The 26,662-nt window shown below is 42.3% G+C and overlaps 1 protein-coding gene across 5 annotated transcripts in view; it reads right to left on the minus strand.

Annotated features, from left to right (window-relative positions):
- ralgps2 (Ral GEF with PH domain and SH3 binding motif 2) overlaps positions 1-26,662 on the minus strand; it is a 515,898-nt gene that overhangs the window by 260,499 nt on the left and 228,737 nt on the right. For all 5 annotated transcript variants that reach the window (XM_078218008.1, XM_078218006.1, XM_078218004.1 and 2 more), the window contains 3 exons: positions 18,779-18,868; positions 18,577-18,669; positions 5,043-5,169 (listed from right to left, as the gene is read on the minus strand). In XM_078218008.1, the coding sequence (XP_078074134.1) occupies positions 5,043-5,169; positions 18,577-18,669; positions 18,779-18,868 (310 nt within the window). The remainder of the gene's footprint in view (positions 1-5,042; positions 5,170-18,576; positions 18,670-18,778; positions 18,869-26,662) is intronic.

Consider the following 26,662-nt stretch of genomic DNA (forward strand, 5'->3'; position numbering starts at 1 on the left):
TTTAAAACAGTGATGAGGAGAAATTACTTCTCTCAAAAGATCGTGAGTCTGTGGAATTCATTACCCAGAGTGTGGTGGATTCCGGAAATTGAGTAAATTTAAGGAAGAGGTGGACAGATATTGTAAGGGTTTGAAGGGCTATGATGAATGGGCAGGGAAGTGGAGTTCAGGCCCAGATGACATCAGCCACGATCATATTAAATGGCAGGCCAGGCTTGAGGGGCTAAATTACTAACTCCTGCTTCTGGTTCTTATGTTTTTCTTACCACCCTCATTGTTCAGGGCATGCACTCCATGGCTGAAGGATATTGCAGGGCATCAACTGCATGGTGTAAGCACTTGTGGACATCCACAAGTACCATCACCAAAGGACGGCAGGGCTTCTGGATCTCACTCCAGCCTCTAACCAATGGGGGAGGGCAGGGGCCCCTGGGCACACACAGGCAAGAGAATCATCTGGTGCATACCCCAGGGCCTTCCACCCAAGAGATCCAACTACCACCCCCATGGAAATTCCGCCTCACTCCAATAGCAAAGGCCCACACCATGAGAGCATCCAGTCACCCCTGCCCAACACCCGAGACTCAAACCCCCCAGACCGACCTGGGATGGGCTCCCATGGCCCCTCTGGTACACCCCCTCCATTGGACTTGCTGGTGGGCAGTGGCGGCCTGCACTCTCACTCTGATATCCCCCTCGGTGAAGTTGCCAGGTTCATATTTTTATAGAGCTGCTGTAAACCACTCCAGTGTGAGGTCTGAACATTCAATGAGGCTAGAAGTGATTGTGAGAATTGACTAGCTAATGAATTGTTATTATAATGAGGTTCCCAACTACGGAACCTAATTCGACAAAAGGGTGTGGAGAATCGGAAAACAAGTTCTCGTCGGCAAGAATCTCGTTTTCCGACTCTCATCGTCATTTGCGCTCATTGCTAACGTGACTCAAAATTCACCATAGTCTTCTATCACTGAAAACAGATTTTTATTCTATCTCAAAGGAAAAGAGATACCTCTACAAATTCCTAACTACAGCATAAATTAAAGCTGAACTTATCTCTTCATTGTTCATCTGGAATACCAGTTAGTTCTGACATATCAACGTTCAGCAGTTGAAAAAATGTTACGCATGAATTGGTGGTCTCATTAATTTTCAGTAGCGTACAAGGAATTGAACATGGTGAGACAGACACTTGAGATTATTAATCTATAGAAAGGCTAATCCAAGTTCAATGTGGTACATTTTACTGTTTATTTTCCATCACACACTATTTGTAAACCCATATCTCAATTCTTAACATAGCTGTGCTGGGTTTCTATAAGTGCTTTTCTTAATTCAACCAACGGACTGTGTACCAAAACCCTCAAGTGGGTAGATGAGTCCTCTAATTTTCCAATTCTATTGAGATGCACTGTACCATAAGACCATAAGACATAGGAGCAGAATGATACCACTCGACCCATCGAGTCTGCTCCGCCATTCAATCATGGCTAATCAATAATAGATTTCAAAAGCGAATTGGATAAATACTTGAAGGAGAAATAAGAATATAGAGAAAGAGCCAGGGAGTGGGAACAACTGAAAGAGTTGTCATAGACTAGATGGACTGAATGGCCTGCTGTGTGATGTTTTCTCATCCCCTTATTAATCAACAACTTATCTATCTCTGTCTTAAAGACACTCAATGACCTGGCCTCCACAGCTTTCTGCGGCAAAGAGTTCCACAGATTCACCACTCTCTGGCTGAAGAAATTCCTCCTCATCTCCATTTTAAAGAATCGTCCCTTTAGCCTGAGGTTCTGCCCTCTGGTTCTAGTTTTTTCCTACTAGTGGAAACATCCTCTTCACGTCCACTCTATCCAGGCCTCACAGTATCCTGTAAGTTTCAATAAGATCCCCCCTCAGCTTTCTAAATTCCAATGAGTACAGACTCAGAGTCCTCAACTGTTCCTCATACGACAAGCCCTTCATTCCAGGGATCATTCTTGCGAACCTCCTCTGGACCCTTTCTAAGGCCAGCACATCCTTCCTCAGATATGGGGCCCAAAACTGCTCACAATACTCCAAATGGGGTCTGACCAGAGCCTTATACAGCCTCAGAAGTACATCCCTGCTCTTGTATTCTAGCCCTCTCGACATGAATGCTAACATTGCATTTGCCTTCCTAACTGCCGATTGAACCTACTCTTAAGAGAATCTTGAACCATGACTCTCAAGTCCCTTTGTGTTTCTGATTTCCTAAGCATTTTCCCATTTAGAAAATAGTCTATGCCTCCATTCCTCCTTCCAAAGTGCATGACCTCACACTTTTCCATACTGTATTCCATCTGCCACTTCTTTGCCCACTCTAACTTGTCCACGTCTTTCTGGACCCCCTGCTTCCTCCACATTTCTTTGTATCATCTGCAAACTTAGCAACAGTGCCTTCAGTTCCTTCCTCCAAATCGTTCATGCATATTGCGAAAGGTTGTGATCCCAGCACTGACCCCTAAGGCACACCACTAGTTACTGGCTGCCATCCCTGAAAGTTGGGAATCAAGTAGATAAGGTTGTTAAGAAGGCATATGGTGTCTTGGCGTTTATTGGTAGGGGGATTGAATTTAGGAGTCGTAGCGTTATGTTGCAACTGTACACAACTCTGGTGCGGCCGCACTTGGAGTACTGTGTGCAGTTCTGGTCCCCACATTACAGGAAGGATGTGGAGGCTTTGGAGAGGGTGCAGAGGAGGTTTACCAGGATGTTGCCTGGTATGGAGGGGAGATCCTATGAGGAGAGGCTGAGGGATTTGGGATTGTTTTCGCTGGAAAGGCGGCGGCTAAGAGGGGATCTTATTGAAACATATAAGATGATTAGAGGTTTAGATAGGGTGGATAGTGATAGCCTTTTTCCTCTGATGGAGAAATCCAGCACGAGGGGGCATGGCTTTAAATTGAGGGGGGGTAGTTATAGAACCGATGTCAGGGGTAGGTTCTTTACCCAGAGGGTGGTGAGGGATTGGAATGCCCTGCCAGCATCAGTAGTAAATGCGCCTAGTTTGGGGGCGTTTAAGAGATCCGTAGATAGGTTCATGGACGAAAAGAAATTGGTTTAGGTTGGAGGGTCACAGTTTTTTTTTTAACTGGTCGGTGCAACATCGTGGGCCGAAGGGCCTGTTCTGCGCTGTAATGTTCTATGTTCTATGTTCTATCCTGAAAAAGACCCCTTTATCCCCACTCTTTGCCCTCTGCCAATCAGCCAATCCTCTATCCATGCCAGGATCTTACCCTTAACACCTTGGGCACTTAACTTATTTAACAATCTCCCATGCAGCACATTGTCAAAGGCCTTCTGGAAATTTAAATAAATCATGTCCACTGGTTCTCCTTTATCTAACTTCCTTGTTACCTCCTCAAAGAACTCTGACAGATTTGTCAGACATGACCTCCCCTTGACAAAGCCATGCTGACTCAGTCCTACTTTATCATGCACTTCCAAGTACTCTACAATCTCATCTTTAATAATGGACTCTAAAATCTTGCCAATGACTGAAGTCAGGCTAACCGGCCTATAATTCCCGGTCTGCTGCCTCCCTCCCTTCTAAAACAGCAGTGTTCCATTAGCTACTTTCCAGTCCTCTGGTACCCTCCCTGCCTCCAGTGATTCCTGAAAGATCACCACCAATGCCTCCACAATTTCCTCAGCTATCTCTTTCAGAACCCTGGTCCAGATGATTTATCCACCTTCAGACCTTTCCATTTCCCCAGAACCTTCTCCTTAGTGATGGCCACTACACTCACCTGTGTCCCCTGACTCTCCTGGAGCTCTGGCATCCCATTGATGTCTTCCACCGTGAAGACTGATGCAAAGTAACTATTCAGTTCCTCTGCCATTGCTTTGTTTCCTATTATTACTTCTCCAGCCTCATTTTCCAGTGGTCCAATGGCTATTTTTGTCTCTCTCTTACCTTTTATATATTGAAAAAAACTCTTTCCATCTTCTTTTATATTACTAGCTAGCTTAACACTCATATTTCATCTTTTCACCCCTTATTGCTTTTTTAATTAGCCTCTGCTCACTTTTAAAGGCTTCCCAATCCTTTGGCTTCCCTGTAGTCCTTGCCAGTTTGCATGCTTTTACTTTTGCTTTTATGCTGTCCTTGACTTCCCTCGTCAGCCATGGATGCCTTGCCCTCCCCTTAGCATGTTTCCTCCTCCTTGGGATGAATTTCTGTAGTGCCTCCTGAATAACTCTCAAAAACTCCTGCCATTGCTGTTCCATTGTCTTCTCTGCTGAGCTTTCTTTCCAATCTACTCTGGCCAGCTCCTCCCTCATGTCTTTGTAGTTACTTTTATTCAATTGTAATACCGTTACATCTGATTCCAGCTTCTCCCTCTCAAACTGCAGGATAAATTCTATCATATTGTGGTCACTGCTCCCTAAGGGTTCATTCACCTTAAGTTCCCAAATCAAGTCTGCCTCAATACACATCACCAAATCCAGAATTGCCTGTTCCCTAGTAGGCTCTGTCACAAGCTGCTCCAAAAAACCATCTCTTAGACATTCCACAAATTCCTTTTCTTGGGATCCACGACTTACCTGATTTTCCCAGTCCATCTGCATGCTAAAGTCACAAATCATTAGTGCTGGCATTTTAATCATCCCACTAAAATTGGGAAATAGTGGGAATAAAAATTTAATATTCCCAAGTTTATAAAATGATTGAAATAATAGCTCTCTCATTTGCATTAACACAATTCCTGAATACGCATAAAGTTGGAAGCAAATAATGTTAAGAATTGGACTTCCGATTGAGATCAATGATGGTGCACAAACAATGTTTGAAAATTAACTTGTATAATGCATTGTTTGCATTTATCATGGCAAAATTTCCTCTCTTATAAACATGGATTTTAAAAACATTGCTGAAAAATGTAAACACATTTGAGTGCCAGACTGTAACTAACAATAACTTTCTATTTTGCTTGCCAACTAAGTTGTCCAAGCGTTTAAGAGGTATTTGAATGGAAGATTACTTCTGAAGAATTTAAAATTGCAATTCTTACCTAAATATGGAATACATGGAGTCATCTTCAAACTAGTAACATAATCCCTGAGCCTCTTGTAATTGTCTTCTTTAGACACCAGATATTCTAATTTTTCAAACATTGTTTTATCTTTTCTGCTTAAAAGCTGTGAAAACAAAATTAGGAAAAATCAAGACACTGAGTAACGGTAGTTAATGTTGAACAGTCTTTCAACAAACGAACACTAAAAATACTATGAAGACATTTTCAAGGGCTGTAGGTGAATTTAGCATACTGGGAATGCCCCTTGCAGACAAACTGTTACCACAAAGATTTTTCTGTTTCCCTAACTAAAAGTTGATGCAGATGAAAACACTCCATTCACAAATTTAATTTCTGGTTAATTTCAGGACTTCAGCACATGGTCTAGACTGTACTGAGCAGATGCTACACTGTCAGATATGCCACCTTTTGAGTGACATATTGAACTAAGGTCCCGAACTTCTGACACTAATTGAAAGAGCTGCCAGTGTTCCTGGTGTCCTGGCCAATGCCCAAGGGCAAAACAAATGAAATGGTTACTTCTCTCCATTTTCTGTTTGCAGGGCTCTGCAAATTATCTATGCCACTGTCTAAATAACAGCTATTACATTTTGAAAGTAATCAATGGTTTTGAATGATTTGAGATATCACGAGGAAATGAAAAGCACTGTGCTGTTGACAGATAATGCCAGAAGGCATTTGATAAAGTGCTACATCAGAGGTTATTGAGGAAAATAATAGCTCATGTTCTAGGGCTAACATATTGGCATGGCAGAAGGTTGACTGGCTAACAGGAAGCAGACAGTTGGCTTGAAAGTGTCTTTTGCAGGTTGGCAAGATGTAACAAGTGGTGTGTCACGGAGATCAACGCTGGGACTTCAACTGTTTACCATTTATATAAATGACTTGCATATATGGACATAAGGAGGCTACAAAGAGATATAGGTAAGTTAAGTAACCGGGCAAAGATCTGGCAAACGGAGCATTATGTGGGGAAAATGTGAAACTGTCCATTTTAGCAGGAAGAATAAAAAAGCATATTATCTAAATGAGAGATTACACAGATCCAAGGTGATGGATCAGGATGTCCTACTGCATCTATCACAAAAGGTTGGCATGCAGATACAGCAAGTAATTAGGAATGCTAATTGTGGCAACCTAACCACAAAAGGTAGTCACGACATGTTGTGAATGCTCAATTGTTTTCTAAAAATATTGAAATAACAGTACAGCATTGATTCAGAAACAAGCAGCAATTATACACAGCTCCCTTGTGGCAGTAACAGACCTGTGCAAGCTTGTGTTACCAATTATGTCACTCGCGCATGCTCACACTTGTTAAAGACTTTGGTATATATATTCAAATAGGAAGATGCTTACTATAACACTCTATAATACTTACCCCCACCCCCCCCCAACCCCCGCCCACTTACTTTCAATGTTTAAAAATTCTGCGACAGTCAGTGTGCCTGGAGGGAATGCAACCCTGATGCTGGGAGAGCAGGATAATTTACTCATTTCAGCCTCGCAAGTGGTTATGTTCAGTAGAGTTAATGGACTTTTGTTTACTCAAGTTCCCCTGGGATTTCTGATTAGAGTGATGATGTGATTTATATTCAGTCCTGCGTCTATAGCAGAGAATAAAAGCTTTTGCAGATCGTGCACTATGATTTTGTAAACCAAATATTCCATACTCTGTGCCTGGAAGATGCACTTGCGACACTTCAGTCACAGCCTGCCTCTGAAAATCACTTTCACACTTGATCCAGATTATTGAGGTGCTACTCCTAAATTTTCCCTGTGATTAAGGTGTTGTCCAAATAAACTATGACATGAGGAATCCCCAGCAACAAATTGTCCATTGACCTTTGAAAAAAAATCGCTGGACTGGAAAACACCTCAAAACCAGACGGCTGTGTTTGAACAAACCCTTATGGGTGTTGATTGTGACATACTGTTTTGAGTCCTTGTCTAACAAGAGCTATGGTAGGCTTGGCTCATGTCAAGTTTTGAAAACGTCTTGCCTCCTTGCAAGGGTGGAAAACAGATTTTCTATCCATGGCAGCTTGGGGAGCCTGATTGACGGCAAGTTTCTAATCCCCACGTACGTGCATAGTGCCATCACTTTTAAGCACAAGAACTATTATCGTTGCCCAGAGAGAAAGAACTGAATGGGTTCAATGATTCCTAGCCTCTGCAGACACTCCAACTCTTCCTCCACTTCACCTTTCATGGTGTAAGGCACTGTCCTGAGTTTGCAAAAGTAAGGATTAACCTAAGGATTGACGAATAACTTAACTGTAGCATCACGTAATGTACCCAGTTTGTCTTTGAAGACCTCAGGGTAATTTTTGGATGACATCCTCTGTCACTTTTATGTGCTTTATCTCACCTCAGTTCAACTGTATTTTAATGAGCCAGTCACACCCGAGTAGTCTGGGCCCGTGCCCTTTTATCACCAGCAGCCATGATTTTGCTTCTAGGCTGTTGGATGCAATGTCCACCTCTAAAGCTCCAAATAATGGTATAGTCTCTCTGATGTACGTCCAAAGGTTGATTCCTGCTTCAGTAAGGGCTGGTGCCTGCTTAGAGCCCAATTCCTTCTGTCGGTCTCCTCACTGTTGACAGATGCAGAGGCTCAAGCGTCTGCCTCCATCTTAATTTTCTGTCCCTCAACTTCCACTGTAGATGGGCTCCGTGTGCACCTCACATTAAACATGCTGTAGGAATGCTCCTCTTCTTGTTCTGTGCTTTCCAGATGATGTGTAACTAACTGAGGCTTCCCTGCCCAGCATTAGACTTGCTCTTAGCACCCCTGCACTTTTTAGCCAAATATCCCTTTTTGTTGCAATTGTCACAGTATCCATGAATTTGCAATAATTTGAATAGTGTGCCCCTCCACACCTGAACATCAATGTTTTGCCTTTTTGTTTCTTGGCCCTTTCTCACTTGATGCACTGCCCCCATCTTTTCTCCTTTTGAATATCTTTTGCATTGTTGACAGCCATTTCCATTCCCTGAGAAATTTCTAGAGCCTTCTTGAAAGTCACTGTGGCTTCTCCCAACAAGCGACACTGGATACCAGGGTTTCTCAAAGTCTCAACCCAGACGGGAATATTGAAAATGAGTAACCAGGTATCCTGTTTTAAAAAAGCATGGGATGTTCTGTGATCCTGTTCAAAAGAAAGCAGGATGTTCTGCTCATAGCGTACATTTTGAAGAAGGTGGTATGACAATGAAGATTTCTTGACTCAGACAGTGACATAGTCACCATGACAAGGAAAAGCCCTTAGTATTGTCTTACACAATTCAAGCTCTGTGCACTTTGTGAAAAGGTAAGAAGGTGTATTTTTAAATGTACAGTAAATCCCATTTAGATTGTGATTGTAGCAGCAATACTGCAGCTGATCTGTCTGGTTAGTCAGTCAAGAAGGGTGGCCATTTTGTAAAAGTGGATTGCTGGAAATAAACTTTGAAAACCACTGGTGTATACTGTCTTCATTAATGCCACAGGCTAGCCTGCCCCGGGGCACATCATCCAATATCACTCCAAACTCTCAATATTCAGCGAGTTGGCATAATTGAGCAACAAAGTTAGCTGCCTTACAAAAAATGACTGTGGAACTTGAACCACCGGACAATCAATGAGGGCTCAGGATTGTGGTGATTCTGAATGAGTGCAACTAAATCCACAAGTGAAATGTCCCCGGTTTCTGTGGTGTTGCTGAATTTCTCACTAGCTTGTAAGTCTTCACGCCACACACACTCAGGAGAATTGAGCACTTTTTAGCCTCATCTGCTCTCCCATCTACCAAGAAAAACCTTTCAACATATTCAGTCCAGTCCCCGTTCTCTTCCACAAACTCACTGATAATCCCAAACATAGTCATGGTACTGCTAACTTGTCTTATGTCAGAAACACACAAAACCCACTCTTGACCATCGCTCACTTTGCCAACTAGCTACTCACGGTGCCATGCTGCATCTCAAACATTTCTTTTCCTTTCCTTTTTCTTTAGGTCGCCAAAAGGATGTGGTAACGTGACCACAAAAGGTAATCGAACAGGTTGCGAACGCTCAATCTTCTCTACTTACAAAAATAGTGAACTAACAGTTCAGCACTGATTCAGAAACTAGCTTCAACTATACACTGCTATACACAGATCCCTTGTGGCAATAATAAACCCGCACTAGCCCATGCTATTGATGACATCACTTGTGCATGCTCACACTTGCTAAAGATATCCACATATATATTCAAATATGCTTATTATCATTCTCTATAACACCAATGGTATGTTATCATTTATTGCAAGGGAAATTTAATTCAGAAGTAGGGAGGACATGTTGTTGTGTCCCTGATTATCATGTTTCTACATTCTAACATTCTTCATTTTAGATTTTTTTTGCAGACAGTGACATTCACCCTCAACTCACTGAAATAAATTAACTGCAAAGGATTTATATATTACAACTTACTCAAATCTTTGGGGGGGGGGGGGGAGAAGAGCTGCCAGACTTGTTTTCCAGTACTGCTTGTGGATCAGAAGGAGCAGGAGTCCTTCTGCTAACTCCCAAGAAAATCCTAATGATGTGATCTCTCTCTCAGAACCACTTATATGCAAGGATAACACTTCCCCAGACCCAAAAGGGAGATGGCTGGCCTTTTAAGCTGCAATTATAGGTTGTGCTTGGTACTAACCATGCTCAGGAAACTTTTACGGATCACCGATATTTTTGGATGTTCTTTGACATCTCTTATCTGCCTCCAAATAACATGCATTTAAGTAATAGCACAGCTTTGAACAAGGCCTTCATCATTATTTGTAAAGAACCAACATCATTCTTCAATAACAAAATCGACAATTTATCCAAAAAGCCTTTTTTGAGTCTTCCTGTTAAGAAAGTTGACACTAAAATGGTAGACGTGGAACCAGTTGCACTAAGTGTTGCCCCGAACCACACTTGGCACTGGAGGAGGAACTCTGAATGGCCACGTCTCCAACATCCATTTCTCTGCAGTACATAATATCCAGTTCTTTGTCGTAAGAGCCTTCTATTGCAGCTGTAAAAACCTATCTCGAAAGTGCTCGAAGAATTCTCATTCCTGTATAGCTGCAAAGAAGGGTAACATCAACCACTCTTCTGGCCTATGCAGTTAGGATATTTATGGTAGATCAACAGTACAGTTGTTCCATAAAACTTCACTGCACCATTTACATGCTGTGTTTGATTATGACAAGAGGTTTGTGTTCCACCTTGAAAGGTCTGGTAGTTAAAGTACAAACTTGATATGATATTCTTTTATTAAGTATCTTGAGACTTCATTTTTTTGCTGCGATTATTCAGTTCATTTGACTTTTATTCAAGACATTTGGACACCTGATCTTGTGTTAGGATTTTTTTAGTATTTGGTCTCGATTTGAGAATCTACCAAAGATTGTATGAACAGAGGTTCATTGACCATTGCGTAAACTCTGAAAAATATATCTTTCTAAAGATGTCATTGGCAAGTTTCCCGTGGTCTTCCAAAGTTATTTTGGTGGCAGACAATATAGAGGTAAGAGACGGAATCCTGTGAAAGCCTAGCATGAGGATACCTTCCCTGATCCTAAAATGCAGCCTTTGCTGCTTCCTGGACCCTTCAGATATCCAATTTCACAAACAAACAAGCTGAATACAGCTGAATAAATTTAACAAATTTATTTATTACAAAGAAAAGACGCATTTACATAAACAGGACTATAATGATCTAAGACAGTAACATACTACACACACCCACAGTTTATGTAGAAATGGCCCCTTTTGATTCAAAGTACATTTATGAGAACTGAATTATTTCCGGACTTCCCTCTACCCAAACAACATCCAATTCAGTAGATCTAGAAGTAAAGGCCAGCTTATAGTTACCACACTGTATACAATTGAGGAGTTATTCTGGGGAACGTCTCTTCTTGGTTCAGTGAGGATATGGTTTTAATTACCTCTACAAAGGTTTCTGCACTCTTGCTTCTGGTTTGTTAGCTAGAACCGGCTTCTCGATGGAAACTACCTCCTTGCTTCCACAAAAGGTTGGCAATTAAACTGTTTTTCCTTTTGATGGTTTTCTCTGTGTATTTGCTATCTGTCCCCTCAGCTTCTGTGGTTCTGAAAGATTAACAAAAATGCCTCCCCTTGATTGCTTCAATCATCTAAGGGTGTTTCCTATTAGCAAGACAATGTATTCTTCTGGTCTGTCTAGAACGGTTAATCGTGTTCCTGGGAGACTCACATCCTGTGAAATATTTTTTGAAATGCTGGCCACTTCTAAACTGCTAGTTTTGTCACAGACTTGGTATTACTTGTTACACAGCACAGTCATGACATACTGAGTAGAGGGACTGACTAGACTTGCAGTAAGGGTCTAAGAAGGAAATTATTTTTCTAATTTAATTCCAACAGTACTGTGCAAGAAGTTTTAGTATTGAAACAGTCATGGCCCAACTATTTTGGCAATTTAGGAGTTGTACCTGAGTACAATAACATTGGCCATCTTGCTAAACAGCTACTCAAAATTTTAAATCATTGTCTAACAAGAAAGAGATTAGGCTGTCATCTTACTCTTCAAAATCTTACACACTTCCCCACATGCAACATCATTTAAGAAATATTGCACTGAATATAATTTTGTGCATTACTTCATTGTTTGAAGAGGTGTTGTTGGTTAGGATCAGAAGATGGTGACATTTATCACATGTACTTTATGGTTTATTTCTTGAGAGCAGGAGAGACTGCTATAAGTAAAATTGGGTTATTTCCAGATGATAAACTGCACCTAAAAATATTAAGTAAGTTGCAAATCTAAAAGAATATTTATCTGCTGGGTGCTGTTCAGGGTACAGTAAACAGCATTGGCATATGTTTACTGTTATTGTTAAACAGAATTGATCTTTTTAATATTGAAGGCCAAATGAACTTTATCTCAGGAAGCACTGATGCATCTGGATTTCCTCATGGCACTTATTATAATGGGGAGGGAGAACATAAAGGCACTCTTGGAAACATTGTATTGAGCGTAGTGGTAAAAAGATCCCACGAGTAATAATGGCCTTAAAGGGTAAATTTAAAAGCCCATGAGATGGCTCATGTTTTTTTTCCTAAGTAATGAGCCAGGATCTATATCTGGATAAGTTTAGATAAAGTTGTGGTGAGTTCTAATTTCTTGTTTGATTTTGATTTGATTTATTATTGTCACATGTATTAACATAGTGAAAAGTATTGTTTCTTGCGTGCTATACAGACAAAGCATATCGTTCATACAGAAGGAAACGAGAGAGTGCTGAATGTAGTGTTACAGTCATAGCTGGGGTGTAGAGAAAGGTCAACTTAATGCAAGGTAAGTCCATTCAAAAGTCTGACAGCAGCAGGGAAGATGTTCTTGAGTCAGTTGGTACGTGACTCAGACTTTTGTACCTTTTCCCAAAGAAAGAAGGTGGAAGAGAGTACATCCGGGGTGCGTGAGGTCCTTAATTATGCTGGCTGCTTTGCTGAGGCAATGGGAAGTGTAGACAAAGTCAATGGATAGGAGGCTAAGATGTCGCGACTTCTTTGTGCCCTAGATCAGATCTTCATGTTAATTTCAAGGGTCTGTCGCCTGGAACACTAAGGCAGCAAAACTTTATTCAGCAATCCAGGAACTCCTGTAGTCTGCATGGTGGGGACTTTGGAAGAGGGGAGCAGTATTTTGCCAAACAGTTATTGGAGGAACAGAGAAATAAATGGGAACGTGAAGACATATTCCTGATGGTTCAGGAACAGGAGTAGACTGATGATCTAACATTGGGGCGACTTGTTTCATTCCAATGCAAATTGTATGGTCACAGTGGGGAGATGAGAGATTCTCATTGGCAAGGAAACAGTTATAAAGTATCACAGAAGGCAAGAGGAATTTTCAGCAGTAGTTGAAGAGGCTTATGGCTGCTTTCTCTTATCTGCCTCCAAATGAGCATGCATTTAACTGACAGCACAGCAATGAACAAGGCCTTCTCATTATGTGTAAAGAACCAACATCATTCTTCAACAACAAAATCGACAACTTATCCAAAAAGCCTTTCTTGAGTCTTCCTGATAAGAAAGTTGACACAAAAATAGTAGGCGCGGAACAAGTTGCACTGAGAGTTATCCCTGGGCTACACTTGGCACTGGAGGAGGAACTGTGAATGGCCAGGTCTCCGGCATCCATTTCTCTGCAGTCTACATTATTGTGTTCTCATTCAGTGCAGTCAGGTGCAACCAACTACCCAACAAAACATGGGTCTCACTGCACTGTACAGAGGCAGTTAAGGTTAAGTGGACTCCACTGGCCAAGTGAAGCTAAGAGGATGAGGATAAGTGAATGATTGTGATGACAGACATTAGAAAGCAATAGGGTAAGCTGCAGCACAGCTGCAGACACATCATACCACAACCCATCACCTTATGGATTCATAATGTGAATGCAGCACAGAAGGCTATTTGGCTTGTCGAGTCCATGCCAGTTCTCTGCAAGAGCAACTCACCCTGTTCCACTCCCCAAACTTTTCTCTGTAGCTCTGCAAATCTTTCCATTTCAGGTAACAATCTAATTCACGTTTGAAAGCTGTGATTGAATTTGCCTCCACCACACTCTCAGGCAGTGCATTCCTAACCATTCACTGTGTAAAGAAGTTTTCCTCACATTGCCCTTGCTTCACCCCAGCTTATGATTTATATTATTATATTACTCAACCAAATAATTTCCTCCTGTTGATTCATTTGTTGTTTTCCTTGTGCCGTTGATATTTTGTCCTCTTATACAGTTGAAATGGTTGCAGAGTATAAATCTGTTCCCTTTCAAGGATCCCTTATGGTATCCTGAGGCTTGCTGCCCCAAGGTGGATTGGAGGAGAGGATATGCACTATATCTACCAACATGCAAAAAGGAACAGAAAGATTAACACTCGGGGCAAAGACTTTGACCAAGCGTCTAACGTGAATCATTAATCTGACCGTTCAGATGTTCGCTATGTCTTCTTGGCATATTCTTTTTTAAAAACAAAATTGAGATACTTACTGAAATGGAATTCCAGAATACCACCCGCCACTTCAGCCCATCTCTCCCACCATATCGATATTCCCATTGCAGCTTCCTTTCATCTTCTAAAGAACTAAATATTCCTCCAATTTTGGAATCACCCACAAAATTTCACACCTCTCTCTCAGTCTATATCTAAATCTTTGATATACAATGATCAAAAGTGGCCCAGAACTTAACACTGTGATACACTACTACCCACTTAGAAAAGATTCCATTAACCGTTACAATGTGTCCTACTTTCCAACTATCCAGTTTGCCATCTTTCCCTTAATTCTATAATACCCTAACCTTGTCTGATAATCTTCCATGTGGCTCTGCGCCAAAGATTTTCCTGAAGTGTTCATGTACACTGCTATCGACTCATGGTAATTTTCCCCATTTACCATGTTTGTCATTTCCTCCAGGAACGCTACAAGGCTGGTCGGGCAGGATAATTTCTTCTTAGATCTGCACTGGCTACTTTTACAAGTGTAATTTCAATTATATATGTGGTAATTTCACTGTTAAAAGCTCTAATATTTTCCTTACCATGGATATTAAGCCAACTGGCCTGTAAATACCTTGGTAAAATCTGTCTCCTTTATTAAAAATGGATATTACATTGGCTATTCTCCGGTGCTCTGGTACACATGCACACTCACCAGAGTTCTAGGGTCTTAGCAATTTCCTTTCTCATCTCCCGAAGGATTCTAGAATATATCTGTTGTGCCCCAGTGCCTTGTCAGACTTTCATCTAACATATCTAAATTTTCCTTTCCGCCACCACAGTTTCGCTCACTAAAACAAAAGCAAAGTTCTGTGTACTGGAAATATGAACTAAAAACAGAAAATGCTGAAAATGTGCTGGAAGATACATTCCCATTCAGGAGATTGGTAGAGCAAACAAATCCACAGCTTCCTGGATGACATAAAGAGATAAAGATTAAGAAGAAGAGGAGAAAATGTGCTTATTACAGATGTCAGGTGAATAATACAACCGAAAAACAGGCTGAATAAAGAAGATTGAGAAGGGAAGTGAAAAAGTAAATAAGAGAAGCAAAGAGAGAGTACAAAAAAAGACTGGCTGATAACATAAAAGGGAATCAAAGTTTTCTATAGGCATATAAATAGTAAAGGGGTGGTAAAAGGAGAAGTCGGGCAGATTAGGTACCAAAAAAGGCTTTTATGCATGGGGGAAAAGGGAATAACTGAGGTATTGAATCAATAACTTGTCTTTTCAAAGGACAAAGATGCTACGCAGTTCATGATGAAAAAGGAAGCAATTCAAACACTTCAAGAGTTTAAAATTGATAAGGAAGTGGTATGAAAGTTGTTAAAACGACAGGACTGGATGAGATGCCCTGAAGAACACGGAGGGAAATAAGAGTGGAAATTGTGGAGGAATTGGCCATATTTTTCAGTATACCTTAGACTAATAAAATTACTTTTTTAATCTTTCTGCTTCAAAGGATTGCTGAGGGGGTGATCTAATATAGAAGCCTTTATGAAAGGCGTTCATAGATTGGATACAGAGAAATGTTTCCTCTTGTGGGAAGAGCATAACAAGAGGCCATCAAGTTAAGATAGTCACCAAGAAATCCAATAAGGAATTTAGAAGAAACTTCTTCCCCAAAGAGTGTTGAAAATGTAATACTCGTGACCACAGGGAGTGACTGAAACGAAGATGCATTTAAGGGGCAACTAGGCAAGTTGAGGGAGAAGGAAATAGAGAGTTACGAACATAGATTAAGATGAAGGAAGATGGAAGGAGGCTTGACTGCAGCAAAACATTGGCATGGACTGATTGGGCAGAATGACCTGGTTCTGTACACCTTATCCAATGCAATCCTATCTAAACATACTGTCGGCAATCTTACCAAAAAAATTCGAAGTGATGAACGAGTGTGAAAACAGGAGAGAATCGCACCCATTTTTTGGGCTGATCACACTGACAATCCATGGCCAGTAAGATCACAAGGGGCGAAAAACCGGGCGTGAACCCGGTTTTTTGCCTCCCTCGCAGTCTTACCGGCTCGCCATGTCCATCAACCAGCGTGACGAGCCAGTAAGATCACCCAACTAACTTTCAAATATACCTCTCCTTCGTGCACAACAGCCATCTCTATAGCATTACTTCATTGTCCAGAGCAGAAAGTGCCCTTCACTGACAAAGCCACGAAACACAAGAAAAATGAATATTTGCACGTTACCTGACCACAACCTCAGGTGTGACATGCAAGACCAGCATGTATCAGGAGAAAGCAGGCCCAAACTAACTGCACACAAGACGGAAAGCAGACTCAACATGAGCGGATATATTGGGGTAATAAGGGAAAATGAGAAATTAGCCACACAGGAGGCCACAGCAAGGTGCAGCCAAGAGACCAAAAACAAACAACTTCCATTTATATAGCACTTCTAATGTTATAAAGTGCCCCATGACTTTTAACAAGAATAATACCAATAAAGCCATGTTTGACATTCAAGGACCCCATGTACCCCAAACATACTCTCTTCCACCTTCTTCCATCAGGGAGAAGATACAAAAGTCTGAGGTCACGTACCAACCAACTCAAGAACAACTTCTTCCCTGCTGCCATCAGACTTTTGAATGGACCTACCTTATATTCGTTGATCCTTCTTTGCACCCTAGCTACAACTATAACACTACATTCTGCACCCTCTTCTTTCCGTCTCAATATACGATATGCTTTCTCTGTATAGCACGCAAGAAACAATACTTTTCACTGTATACTAATACATGCAATAATAATAAATCAAATCAAAACATAGAAGGGACACATGAACAAAAACTTGTTTTCAGATGAAGATGATAATACCAAGGGACAGCATGTAGATGAGAAACAGTCAGGGGCTAAGAATAGAATCTTAGAGAGTCGAGGTAATGGCATATTCTTGCTCAATTATTTTGGCATGAGTGCTTAAACTATATAAGCACTCAGGTAAAAAGTTATAATAAAGTTTTATCGTAAATTTTAATTACTATCGGAGTAATGGCTTAACATTTCAATTTAAGAGTTCAAAATATTTGTGAGCTGAGGAAACCAAATTTAATCCCTTGTGCTAAGGAGTTAAAAAATTTATTTCGTGCTGAGAGGTAATTTTTTTTCCATTCTAGCCAGGGCAATAACACCAAAGAGCAAAGGATGCGTTAAAACAAATTTTATCTATATAGTGCTATCTATATCAACTGTCAATAAACAATATCAAGTGACAATGAGCAAGGATGAAAAGTGGATGTTATTTTGTTAGTCATTTATCTGTCCAGATTTAAAAGTTGCTTCCAATTTGCTGACAATGTGTAGATGTTCACAATATGGATGAAGCAGATGTGCACACAATATTGAAAGTAATGTTATACCATGGAATCAGGAGAGGTCAAGCCAAAATTGTGCAGTATTCTGGTTAGAGGTGCCTTGTACAACTTACCATTTGTGATGACTGAAGCACAAGGAAAATAATCAAACCTCAGAGACATCGTGAAACAAGAGCCAATGATCCTTAGAAACAGATTATTTAGTTATGAATTAAAACTAGAAAAACTCGGACTTTGAACCAAGTGTACATAATAAATGCATGGACAAGGACATTCTGAAATACTTTTTCCAAATAAAATCACTGGAATAGCAAGGGACACAATGCCAATTTAGGACCAAGAAAATCCTGAATCTGTTTTTTCAAAGAGCAATTAACATTCTGTATGAACTTCTGGATAAGGAAGTAAGAACAATTTGAAGAGCTTGTTGGACTGTGATGCAGTTTTCCTGCATGGACATGCTAAAAATCAGCCAATTACCTGGTGAAAAGAGGGCAAAGTTTTAATTGAAGGTCAAGCAAACATTTCCCTAATGGTTCAGTTAGGAAGTGACTATTATCAATAAAAATCAGGAAAATCTGAAGTTTAATCCTTGTTCTGTCAAGATTTAGCTCATCTGAGTTTAGCTGGGGCAGCAGTAAAATTGTTAGAATCAGGGAGCAGGCTTTAATGTTCCCCTTCCCACCTATATCACTGTCAAACTGCCTGCTGATGATTACTGACCAAAGTCACAAGTAAGCACTGAACAAAAGGAGAGCAGAAAAGTGCAGGAGGTGCTAAGTAGTAATTTCTTATTTCAGTATAGATCTTGATCATTGATCCCTGTGACAACAATCATTGTGACATAAATTCTGCTATCTCTTGCAATTTGAATTCTTCAGTTGCTGATTAGAGGCAATTACTACTGACTCATAAATCAGTGCAATAGATATGTTGGGACACTAGTGCAAAAATGTTTAAGCAGAAATTGGATTTTAAAAGGTCATCCAAAGGTATTTTTTTAAATTCACCCAACCAAAATAAAAGGAAATTATTGGTTTAACAAATTCAATTGCAAAAGAAAAGGTACCCATTTGTAAGATTGGTACTTGCTGTTCACAAACAGGAGCTACATCACTTACCGCCCATGTTTTTGTAAGCCTGAAGATAGGTGCACTCTGCAATCCAGACACGACAGCCATTAGTGCATGTAGGTTATTCAACTCGTACAATTTCTGCAATTAAAATAAAAGTACAGTAGCTGTAAATAAAAATTAAAATCCACACTTGATTAAGATAGCTGGAATATCAAATGTAGCATTACTCAATGAGTCACTTACTGACCTTTGCAGTTTTAACATAGTGACTTAAAACTTCGGCTCTTATTTTTAGCGTTTGCGCAGTAAGAATTTCTCGAACAACCCAAAAGCTGACCTGCGGGACAAGAAAAGAAAAACTAAGTACCATACAGTTAATGTCTCATTATTGAATCTTTCAAAAACGTTTTCTCCCAAACAAAAGAAACCCTCTAAAAGCCAGTGGAAACACTTTATCTGACCTCTGTATAGACAGGTCAAGAGGCATTATAGTCTCAAGCAATTATGCTCAAGTAGAGAATCTTGAACCTTAAGAGTACCTTCTTGAATCGCTACAATTCGTGTGGTGTAAATTCAGCCACAGTGCTGTTTGGAGGGGGAGTTCAAGGATTCTGACTCATCAACATTGAAGGAGAGGCAATATCGTTCCAAGTCAGCATGTTTAGTGACTTGGAGGGGAGTTTGCAGATGGCAAAATTCCCATGGTGGTAGAGACTGCAGGTTTGGAAGGTCTTATCGATGGATCCTTGCTGAGTTGTTGTAGTGCATTTTGCATATGGTATACAATGCTGCCACTGTCCACTGGTGATGGAGTGAATATTTTAAGGTGCTGATCAAGCGAGCTACTTTGTCTTGAAAGGTATTGAGCTTCTTGAATGTTGTTGGAGCTGCACTTGTCCAGGCACTGCACTCCTGACCTGATCCTTGTAGATAATCAAAAGACTTTGGGGAATCACAGGGTGCACACCTCGCCAAAGAATTCCCTGCTTTTATAGGCACCGTATTAATATGGCACATCCTATTAAGTTGCTGGTTATTGGTGGCCCAGGATGTTGGTTTGGGGAGATTCAGCAATGGCAACATCATTGAATGTCAATAGGAGTGTGTTAGAATTTATTTTGTTGGAGGTGGCCATCGTCTAGCACTTGTTTGGCATAAATGTCACTTGCCACTCATCAGCCAAGTCTGCATGTTGTCCAGGTCTTGCTGCATGTGGGCATGGGCTGTTTCAGAATCTTATGAGTTCCAAATAAGACTGAACACTGTGCAATCATCAGCGAACATTCCCATTTCTGACCTTATATTGGAGGGAAGATCATTGATGATTCAGCTGAAAAAGGGTTCGTCCTGGACACTACCCTGAAGAACTCCTGGGACTGAGATATGGCCTCCAACAACCACAATCACTTTACTTTGCATTTGGTATGACTCCAACCAGTGCAGGCTTCCCACTGACTTCAATTTTGCTCAGGGATCCTTGATGTCACACTCAAATGCTGTTTTTTAAATTGAGGGCAGTCACTCACATCTCACCTATGGAATTCAGCTCTTTTGTCTATGCTGAAGTCAGGTGGCCATGGTGGGACCCAAATTGAACATCAGTGAGCAAGTTGCAGGGAGTAAGGGCAGCTTGATAGCACAGACAACAACTTTGCTGATGAATGAGAGTAGACTGATGGGGTGGTAATTGGCTAGACTGGATTGGTCCTGCTTTTTGAGGACAGGAAATGGGTAGATGTCTGTGTTGTAGTTGGATTGAGACAAGTTCTGGAGTACAAGTTTTCAGGGCTACAGCTGGGATGTGTTCAGGGCTGATAGCATTTGCTGTTTCCATTGTCTTCAGATGTTTCTTGATATCGCAAGAAGCAAATTGAATTCTGTTAACTCTGATATCTATGATAGTGGGAACCTTGGGGGAAGCTGCAATGGCTCATCCCTTCAGCCCTTCTGGCTGAAGATTGTTGCAAATGCTTCAGCCTTGCCTTTTGCACTGATTGGGCTCCCTGTTCAGGCTGGGGGATTTTTTGGAGCCTCCTTCTCCAGTTAACTGTCTATCACCATTTACGACTGGATGTGGCTAAACTGCAGAGCCTTTGATTCTGATCCGTTGGTTCTGGGGTCACTTATCACATGCTACTTCTTTTGCTTCACCAGGGTGGTACCTCATTTTTAGATAGCCTGGTGCTGATCCTGACATGCTCTCTGACACACTACATTGAACCGGATTGGTCCCCAGGCTTGATAGTGACAGCAGAGTGAGGGAAATGCCAGGTCATGTGATTAAATGCAACTCTACTGCTGTTAATGTCCCACAGCAGCTCAATTATGTTCAGTTCTGAGTTGCTGGATCTGATCTGAGTCTATCTAATTTAACATGGTGGTAGTGCTACACAACACAATTGATGGTGTCCTCAGTGTGAAGATGGGACTTCACCGCCACAAGAATTGTGTGGTGGTTTCTCCTACCAGTACTGTTACGGACAGATGCATTTTTTGACAGGTAGATTGGTGAGGATGATGTATATTGAACAGGAGGGGTCTATGGGCCAAGCCTTAATCAATGAAGGAACAGGAACAGAATAAGGAGAGCTCCAGGGAAAGCCAGATCTGAAGGCCTTGGTGAAGTCACAGAGATTGCAAAGGGAGGGATCAAGGGATTCAGTTGGGGAAGAAACAAATATAGGCCAGGACCAGGTGCCAAGGCTAGAATTGGGAGACAGCTTTAAGAAGTAACATATAGGGAGCCAGACAGCAGAGTGGAGAGGCTAAGATCCAGACCAAACATCTAACACAGGATGTCTTTCTGATCCTTGCTATAAACTGGAAGAATACATGCAGCACAGAAGTGTTAACAAATTAACTATTTTCTAGCATTTTTTATCAAATAATAACAATGTTCATCTAGAATCATCATTTATTTATTAGTCACAAGTAGGCTTACATTAATGCTGCAATGAAGTTACTGTGAAAATCCCCTAGTCGCCACACTCCGACGCTTGTTCAGGTACACTGAGGGAGAATTTAGCATGGACAATGCACCTAACCAGCACGTCTTTCAGACTGTGGGAGGACACCAGAGCATCCGGAGGAAATCCACGCAGACACAGGGAGAACGTGCAGACTCCACATAGACAGTGACCCAAGCTGGGAATCGAATCCGGGTCCCTGGCGCTGTGAGGCAGCAGTGCAAACGACTATGCCACCGTGCCGCCCATATCAATTCAAGTCAGTAATTAAAGAGTTGGCTCTTTATAATTTTCCTTAGCCTTCTGACTCCAAGCATAACAATTACTACAAAATGATGAACGAGGATAAAGTTCTTCACTGAACCGCTGACATAATTAACAATCACATCCAACAAAATCTCACAGCAGCACCAGACATGATTAAACGTATCGTACTCTGACTAAATTCATGTGGCATTTTGACTTAGTAATTTTCAGAAGCAGCCATGTCTTGTAATTTGCCTGTTTTTAGGAATAGAATTTGTTAAACTATGTTTTGAATAGTGGATCCTCTGTTCCGTACATTGCTGCACAAGACATTGATTTATTATAGAACCAGCAATATGCATTGTTTTGTACTTGGAGTTACACAGATTTACATTTTACGAAACCACTCTGTGCAATCCCAAGCTTCAACTTTGAGTTCAGGTGACATGCTCCTTTTATCCTCAGCACAGAATGTAGATCCAAGCCACTGACTGAAATTTGGCATGACATTCTGACTCTCTCTGTGGACATGGAGAGCAGAGAGCCAAAGATCATGGAGTGAAAACAAATACCACCATCAAAAACGAAACGTTATCAACATATAAAGCCAATAATAAATTCAAAGCACCCAAAACAAACTAGAAAAATCCAACTGGAAGCAATTAAGTTGGAACCAGAGTTACTGAATGTGGCACAATTTTGATTTTTTTTTATGCACTGCATAATATTGACCTGGGAAATATAAGTAACTGTAGCCTATGAATCTCACAGGCAAAATACATATCAGATTTGGACCTGCATGGTGAATCCATTCACTTAAGAGATTATGCAATATCTTGAGTTTGCACTGAAGAGCTGAAATTCAAGACATTGTGGAATCTCTTAAATGAATGAAAATACTGGTCAGTATTTTACGAACTCGCTCAGAACAACTTCTTTTAAATTCAAAATTTAAACTTTACAGGTGGGATTCTCCCAAAAAAATTCAAAGCGTTGAACTTGCGTAAAAACTGGAGTAAATCTCACTGTTTTTTTCAGCGGGACTTTCAAAATGAATCAGGCCAGCAGCATAGTGCAGGGCAACTGCGCATTGGCCGATCTGTCAGAGCAGAGATTGGCACATGCGCAGTTGCCCCGCACTGCTGGCCTCCCAATCGATGGCCAGCCCGCGACCTCTGCATCACTGGCCATGCGACCCACTCAGATCGCTGGTCTTCCGGACATGTCCGGGCCAGCCTTGAACCCCCCTCCGGGCCCGGCCCACCTTGATTCCACCCCACCCCAACCTCGATGACAAGCCCCCATCGCTGGCCTCCCTCCCTCTGTCACCACCGAGTGGGGGGGGGGGGGTGGAGAAGAAGCCTAGCGGGCCCGCTAATGATACTGAACTCATCATTTAAATAATTTGCTCGGCGCCAGAAATCCGGCTACACTACCTCCGCTTGAGTCTCCCGGCTCGCTGCACGCAGCAAGCTGGAAGAATTGGCCCCCCACCACCCCCCTACATTTTTGAACAGTAGGTTCAAATTTCAGTGTGTGCAATGTAAATTTCAATAGTTAAATCCTAGGAAGAATTTGAAGGACCATAAATGTTTGGGATAGTTTGCCAAGTCAGTTAGTAGAGGGAAAAGCAAGAAACATTCAAAACAATGCTTATTACCTAGAAGAATTTGGATGCTAGAAGGCAAGTATCTATGGACTGAATGGCCTTTGTTGCACTTTGACTTTTATGCTCAATGCTGTAACTCTATTCAACGTCCCATACTTAGAAAGAGGCCTAATTTAAAAGTCAACACATTAGGTGCTTTTATAACCTATCTTCTGATATATCCCTTGCAGTTGGTCTGAACATTTTTAAACCATGTGTAAAATCAGAATGTTCTCAGATCATAAGTGAATGAGAATATTTATGAAAAGCACAGCACAACACCAGAATTGAAGGTACTGCATGAATGATTTGGGAATATTTATTTCAACATTTTCTCCTCAAAATAATTAATACCAACAGATCTTCCAGAAAATTAGCAGCATCTAAGTTTTTCTCCTCAAAACCATAACTGAATTATCCATTATCAACCATAGGGAGCCCTTGTGAAGGTTGCTGTAAACACGTTTATCTCAGTGAAGTCAAAAACATTGGGCCCAATCTTACCACCTTGCTGCACCTGTCGATCAGCATGGCGAGCCTGGAAAATAGTATGCGATGCTAAAAATCAGATTTGCGCCTGGCACCAAATCGTTCGATATCTTCCCAATCCTTTCACGGCATGTACCGTTAGCATGAATTTGACTGGATTTCTGTATCATTCACAAGTTCAAGATACATGCTTCCCCCCTCCCAGATGCTTCTCACCTCTCCAGCGAGACGTCATGCTGGCGTAAATCACTACTGCTCAATAAAAGTGTGGTTCAGGCGCAGCGGTAGCAAAGGGGAGCAAAGAGGTGAGTACCACTGAGCACCAGCCTCCAGGGTGTGGGGGGTGCGTGGTGGAGAGAGGTCTTACGCACTGCCATGCTGCGGGGTGGGATAGGGGGGATTGCATGGGTGCAGGTGTCTGGGGGGGCTCGTACCGGTCCAGGAGTCCTTGGGTAGGGGGTCGCTGCTGGCCTGGGGCTCATGTTGCACGCACATCCCCATGCCACTTAATGACCCCTGAGGGGTTGCACATGTGGTCGGATCCCAACTCCACCAATGTCGCTCTGGTTACCCTGTCATCCATCTACGGGACAGGACTCCTGGTTTCTGCTGACGTTCCACCCCATGCTCCACTAACAGTTACGAGAATTAGGTCTGGCAGCACTTCCCCCAATCAGGGGACCTTGACAGGTGTTAACACAGCTCCTCACACTATATGAACTATGCAGTGCCCCCTATGATGGCTGTCCGTCGCATGAAAGCCACGAGAATGCTTCCCCACTGTCTGTCTGAATTTCAAGCCAGTCCTGGAAACCACTGTACCAGTCATTCAGGTGGGTGCATGCATGTCCATGCTTCAGTGGTTCCCAATGGGGTCCTCGTTGCAGTCATCCTTATGCTCCCTATGGTGAGGATGTGTTAACAGTCGACAGACAACCCATTGAGGTGGCACATGGCACCAGGATGTGCCAGCGTCCAGCCTCATGGGAAGCCATTGTTCCTGGGTTCCCCAGAGTAGTAGTGGATCTCACATTGGAGCCAGTAGGGTGGACAGATATTCAGTGTACAGGACCCACATGCCCTTCGATGGGCTGCCGGGCACCATGTTCCATCGCAGACTGCGTCTTAGTCAGAAGATAGTGCAGCACCTGTGCCAGGAGGCCACCGCTCCTCTTGGCGATGAAGGTCACAACAGCCCCCAGCTTTCATGCCGGGTCCTTCCAGGCCTCCAGAAATGACCTCTGTGGCATGTCCCAGTCCTCCACACATAAGTGCATCTGTGAGGTGACCAGAAGCCCTTCATTAACAGGAAGGGGTTCCAGTCTCTGAACATTCAGATAGTGTGTGATCACCGGATGAACATCATGCAGGTGTGTGCATGGCATCTAGGGAGCATGCATGATAGCTTTACCCTGCACAGCTTTGACATTCTCATGCTCTACGAGGACCACCCCAGACTGCCGGGATGGCTCATGGAAGACAAGGGCTACCCACTGCGGTCATGGCTGACGACACCAATGCAGAGACATGCTACAATGAGGGTGATGCTGCCACCTGGTCCATCAACGCAGGATCTGAGTGCTCATCCGGGTACCCCATCTGGGCCAGTTACTTTCCATGGTTTGGCTTCGAAGACAGCTGATCTGATGTCTGCGATCCGCTGCCTGGTCTCCCACATCGTGGTGGTCTGCTCAGTGCAGGGTTGGGGGCAGGGTGCGACGGCTAGGTGGATTCCCAGGAAGGAGGAAGAGGCCTCAGCTGAACCCAAATCCGAGGTCACCATTGCAGACATCAGATCAGCTGTCTTGGAAGCCAAACCACGGAAAGTAACTGGCCCAGATGGGGTACCCGGACGAGCACTCAGATCCTGCGCAGACCAGCTGGTGGGGGTATTCGCAGACATCTTTAACCTCTCCTTACACCAATCTGAGATCCCTACTTGCTTCAAGACGATGACCATCATTCCTGTAACAAAGAAAAGCCACGCAGTATGCCTTAATGACTATCGCCTGGTGGCTGTGACATCCACCATTATGAAACGCCTTGAAAAGTTAGTCATGGCACGGATCAATTCCGGCCTCCCAGATTGCCTGGATCCACTACAGTTTCACGTATTGCCGCAACACGTCCACAGTGGACGGCATCGCCTTGGCCCTACACTCAACCCCGGAACACCTGGATAACAAGGACATTAATGTCAGACTCCTATTTATTGACTACACCTCAGCTTTCAAGACCATTATCCCACCAAAACTCACCTCAAAACACCATGGCCTAGGGCTCAGCTCTTCCCTCTGCGATTGGATCTTAGACTTCCTAACCCACAGACCTCAATCAGTAATGATAGGCAATAACACTACTTCCACGATTATCTTTAACACTGGTGCCCCGCAAGGTTGTATCCTCAGCCCCTTACTATACTCCTTATACACCAATGAGGCCAAATTCCCCTCCAAAATGATTTTCAAGTTTGCTGAACACCACCATAGTGGGTCAGATCTCAAACAATGATGAGATGGAGTGCAGGAAAGATAGAGAATCTGGTGAATTGGTGCAATGACAATAATCTCTCTCACAATGTCAGTAAAACGAAGGAGATGGTCATCTACTTCAGGAGACGTAGTGGAGGACATGTCCCTGTCTAAATCAACAGGGATGAAGTGAGAATGGTCAAGAGCTTCAAGTTTCTAGGTGTCCAGATCACCAACAACCTGTCCTGGTCCCTCTACGCTGACACTATAGTTAAGAAAGCCCACGAACACCTCTACTTTCTCAGGAGGCT

This window comes from Mustelus asterias, chromosome 8 (genome assembly GCF_964213995.1).
Source record: "Mustelus asterias chromosome 8, sMusAst1.hap1.1, whole genome shotgun sequence".
Taxonomy (NCBI): Eukaryota; Metazoa; Chordata; class Chondrichthyes; order Carcharhiniformes; family Triakidae; genus Mustelus; species Mustelus asterias.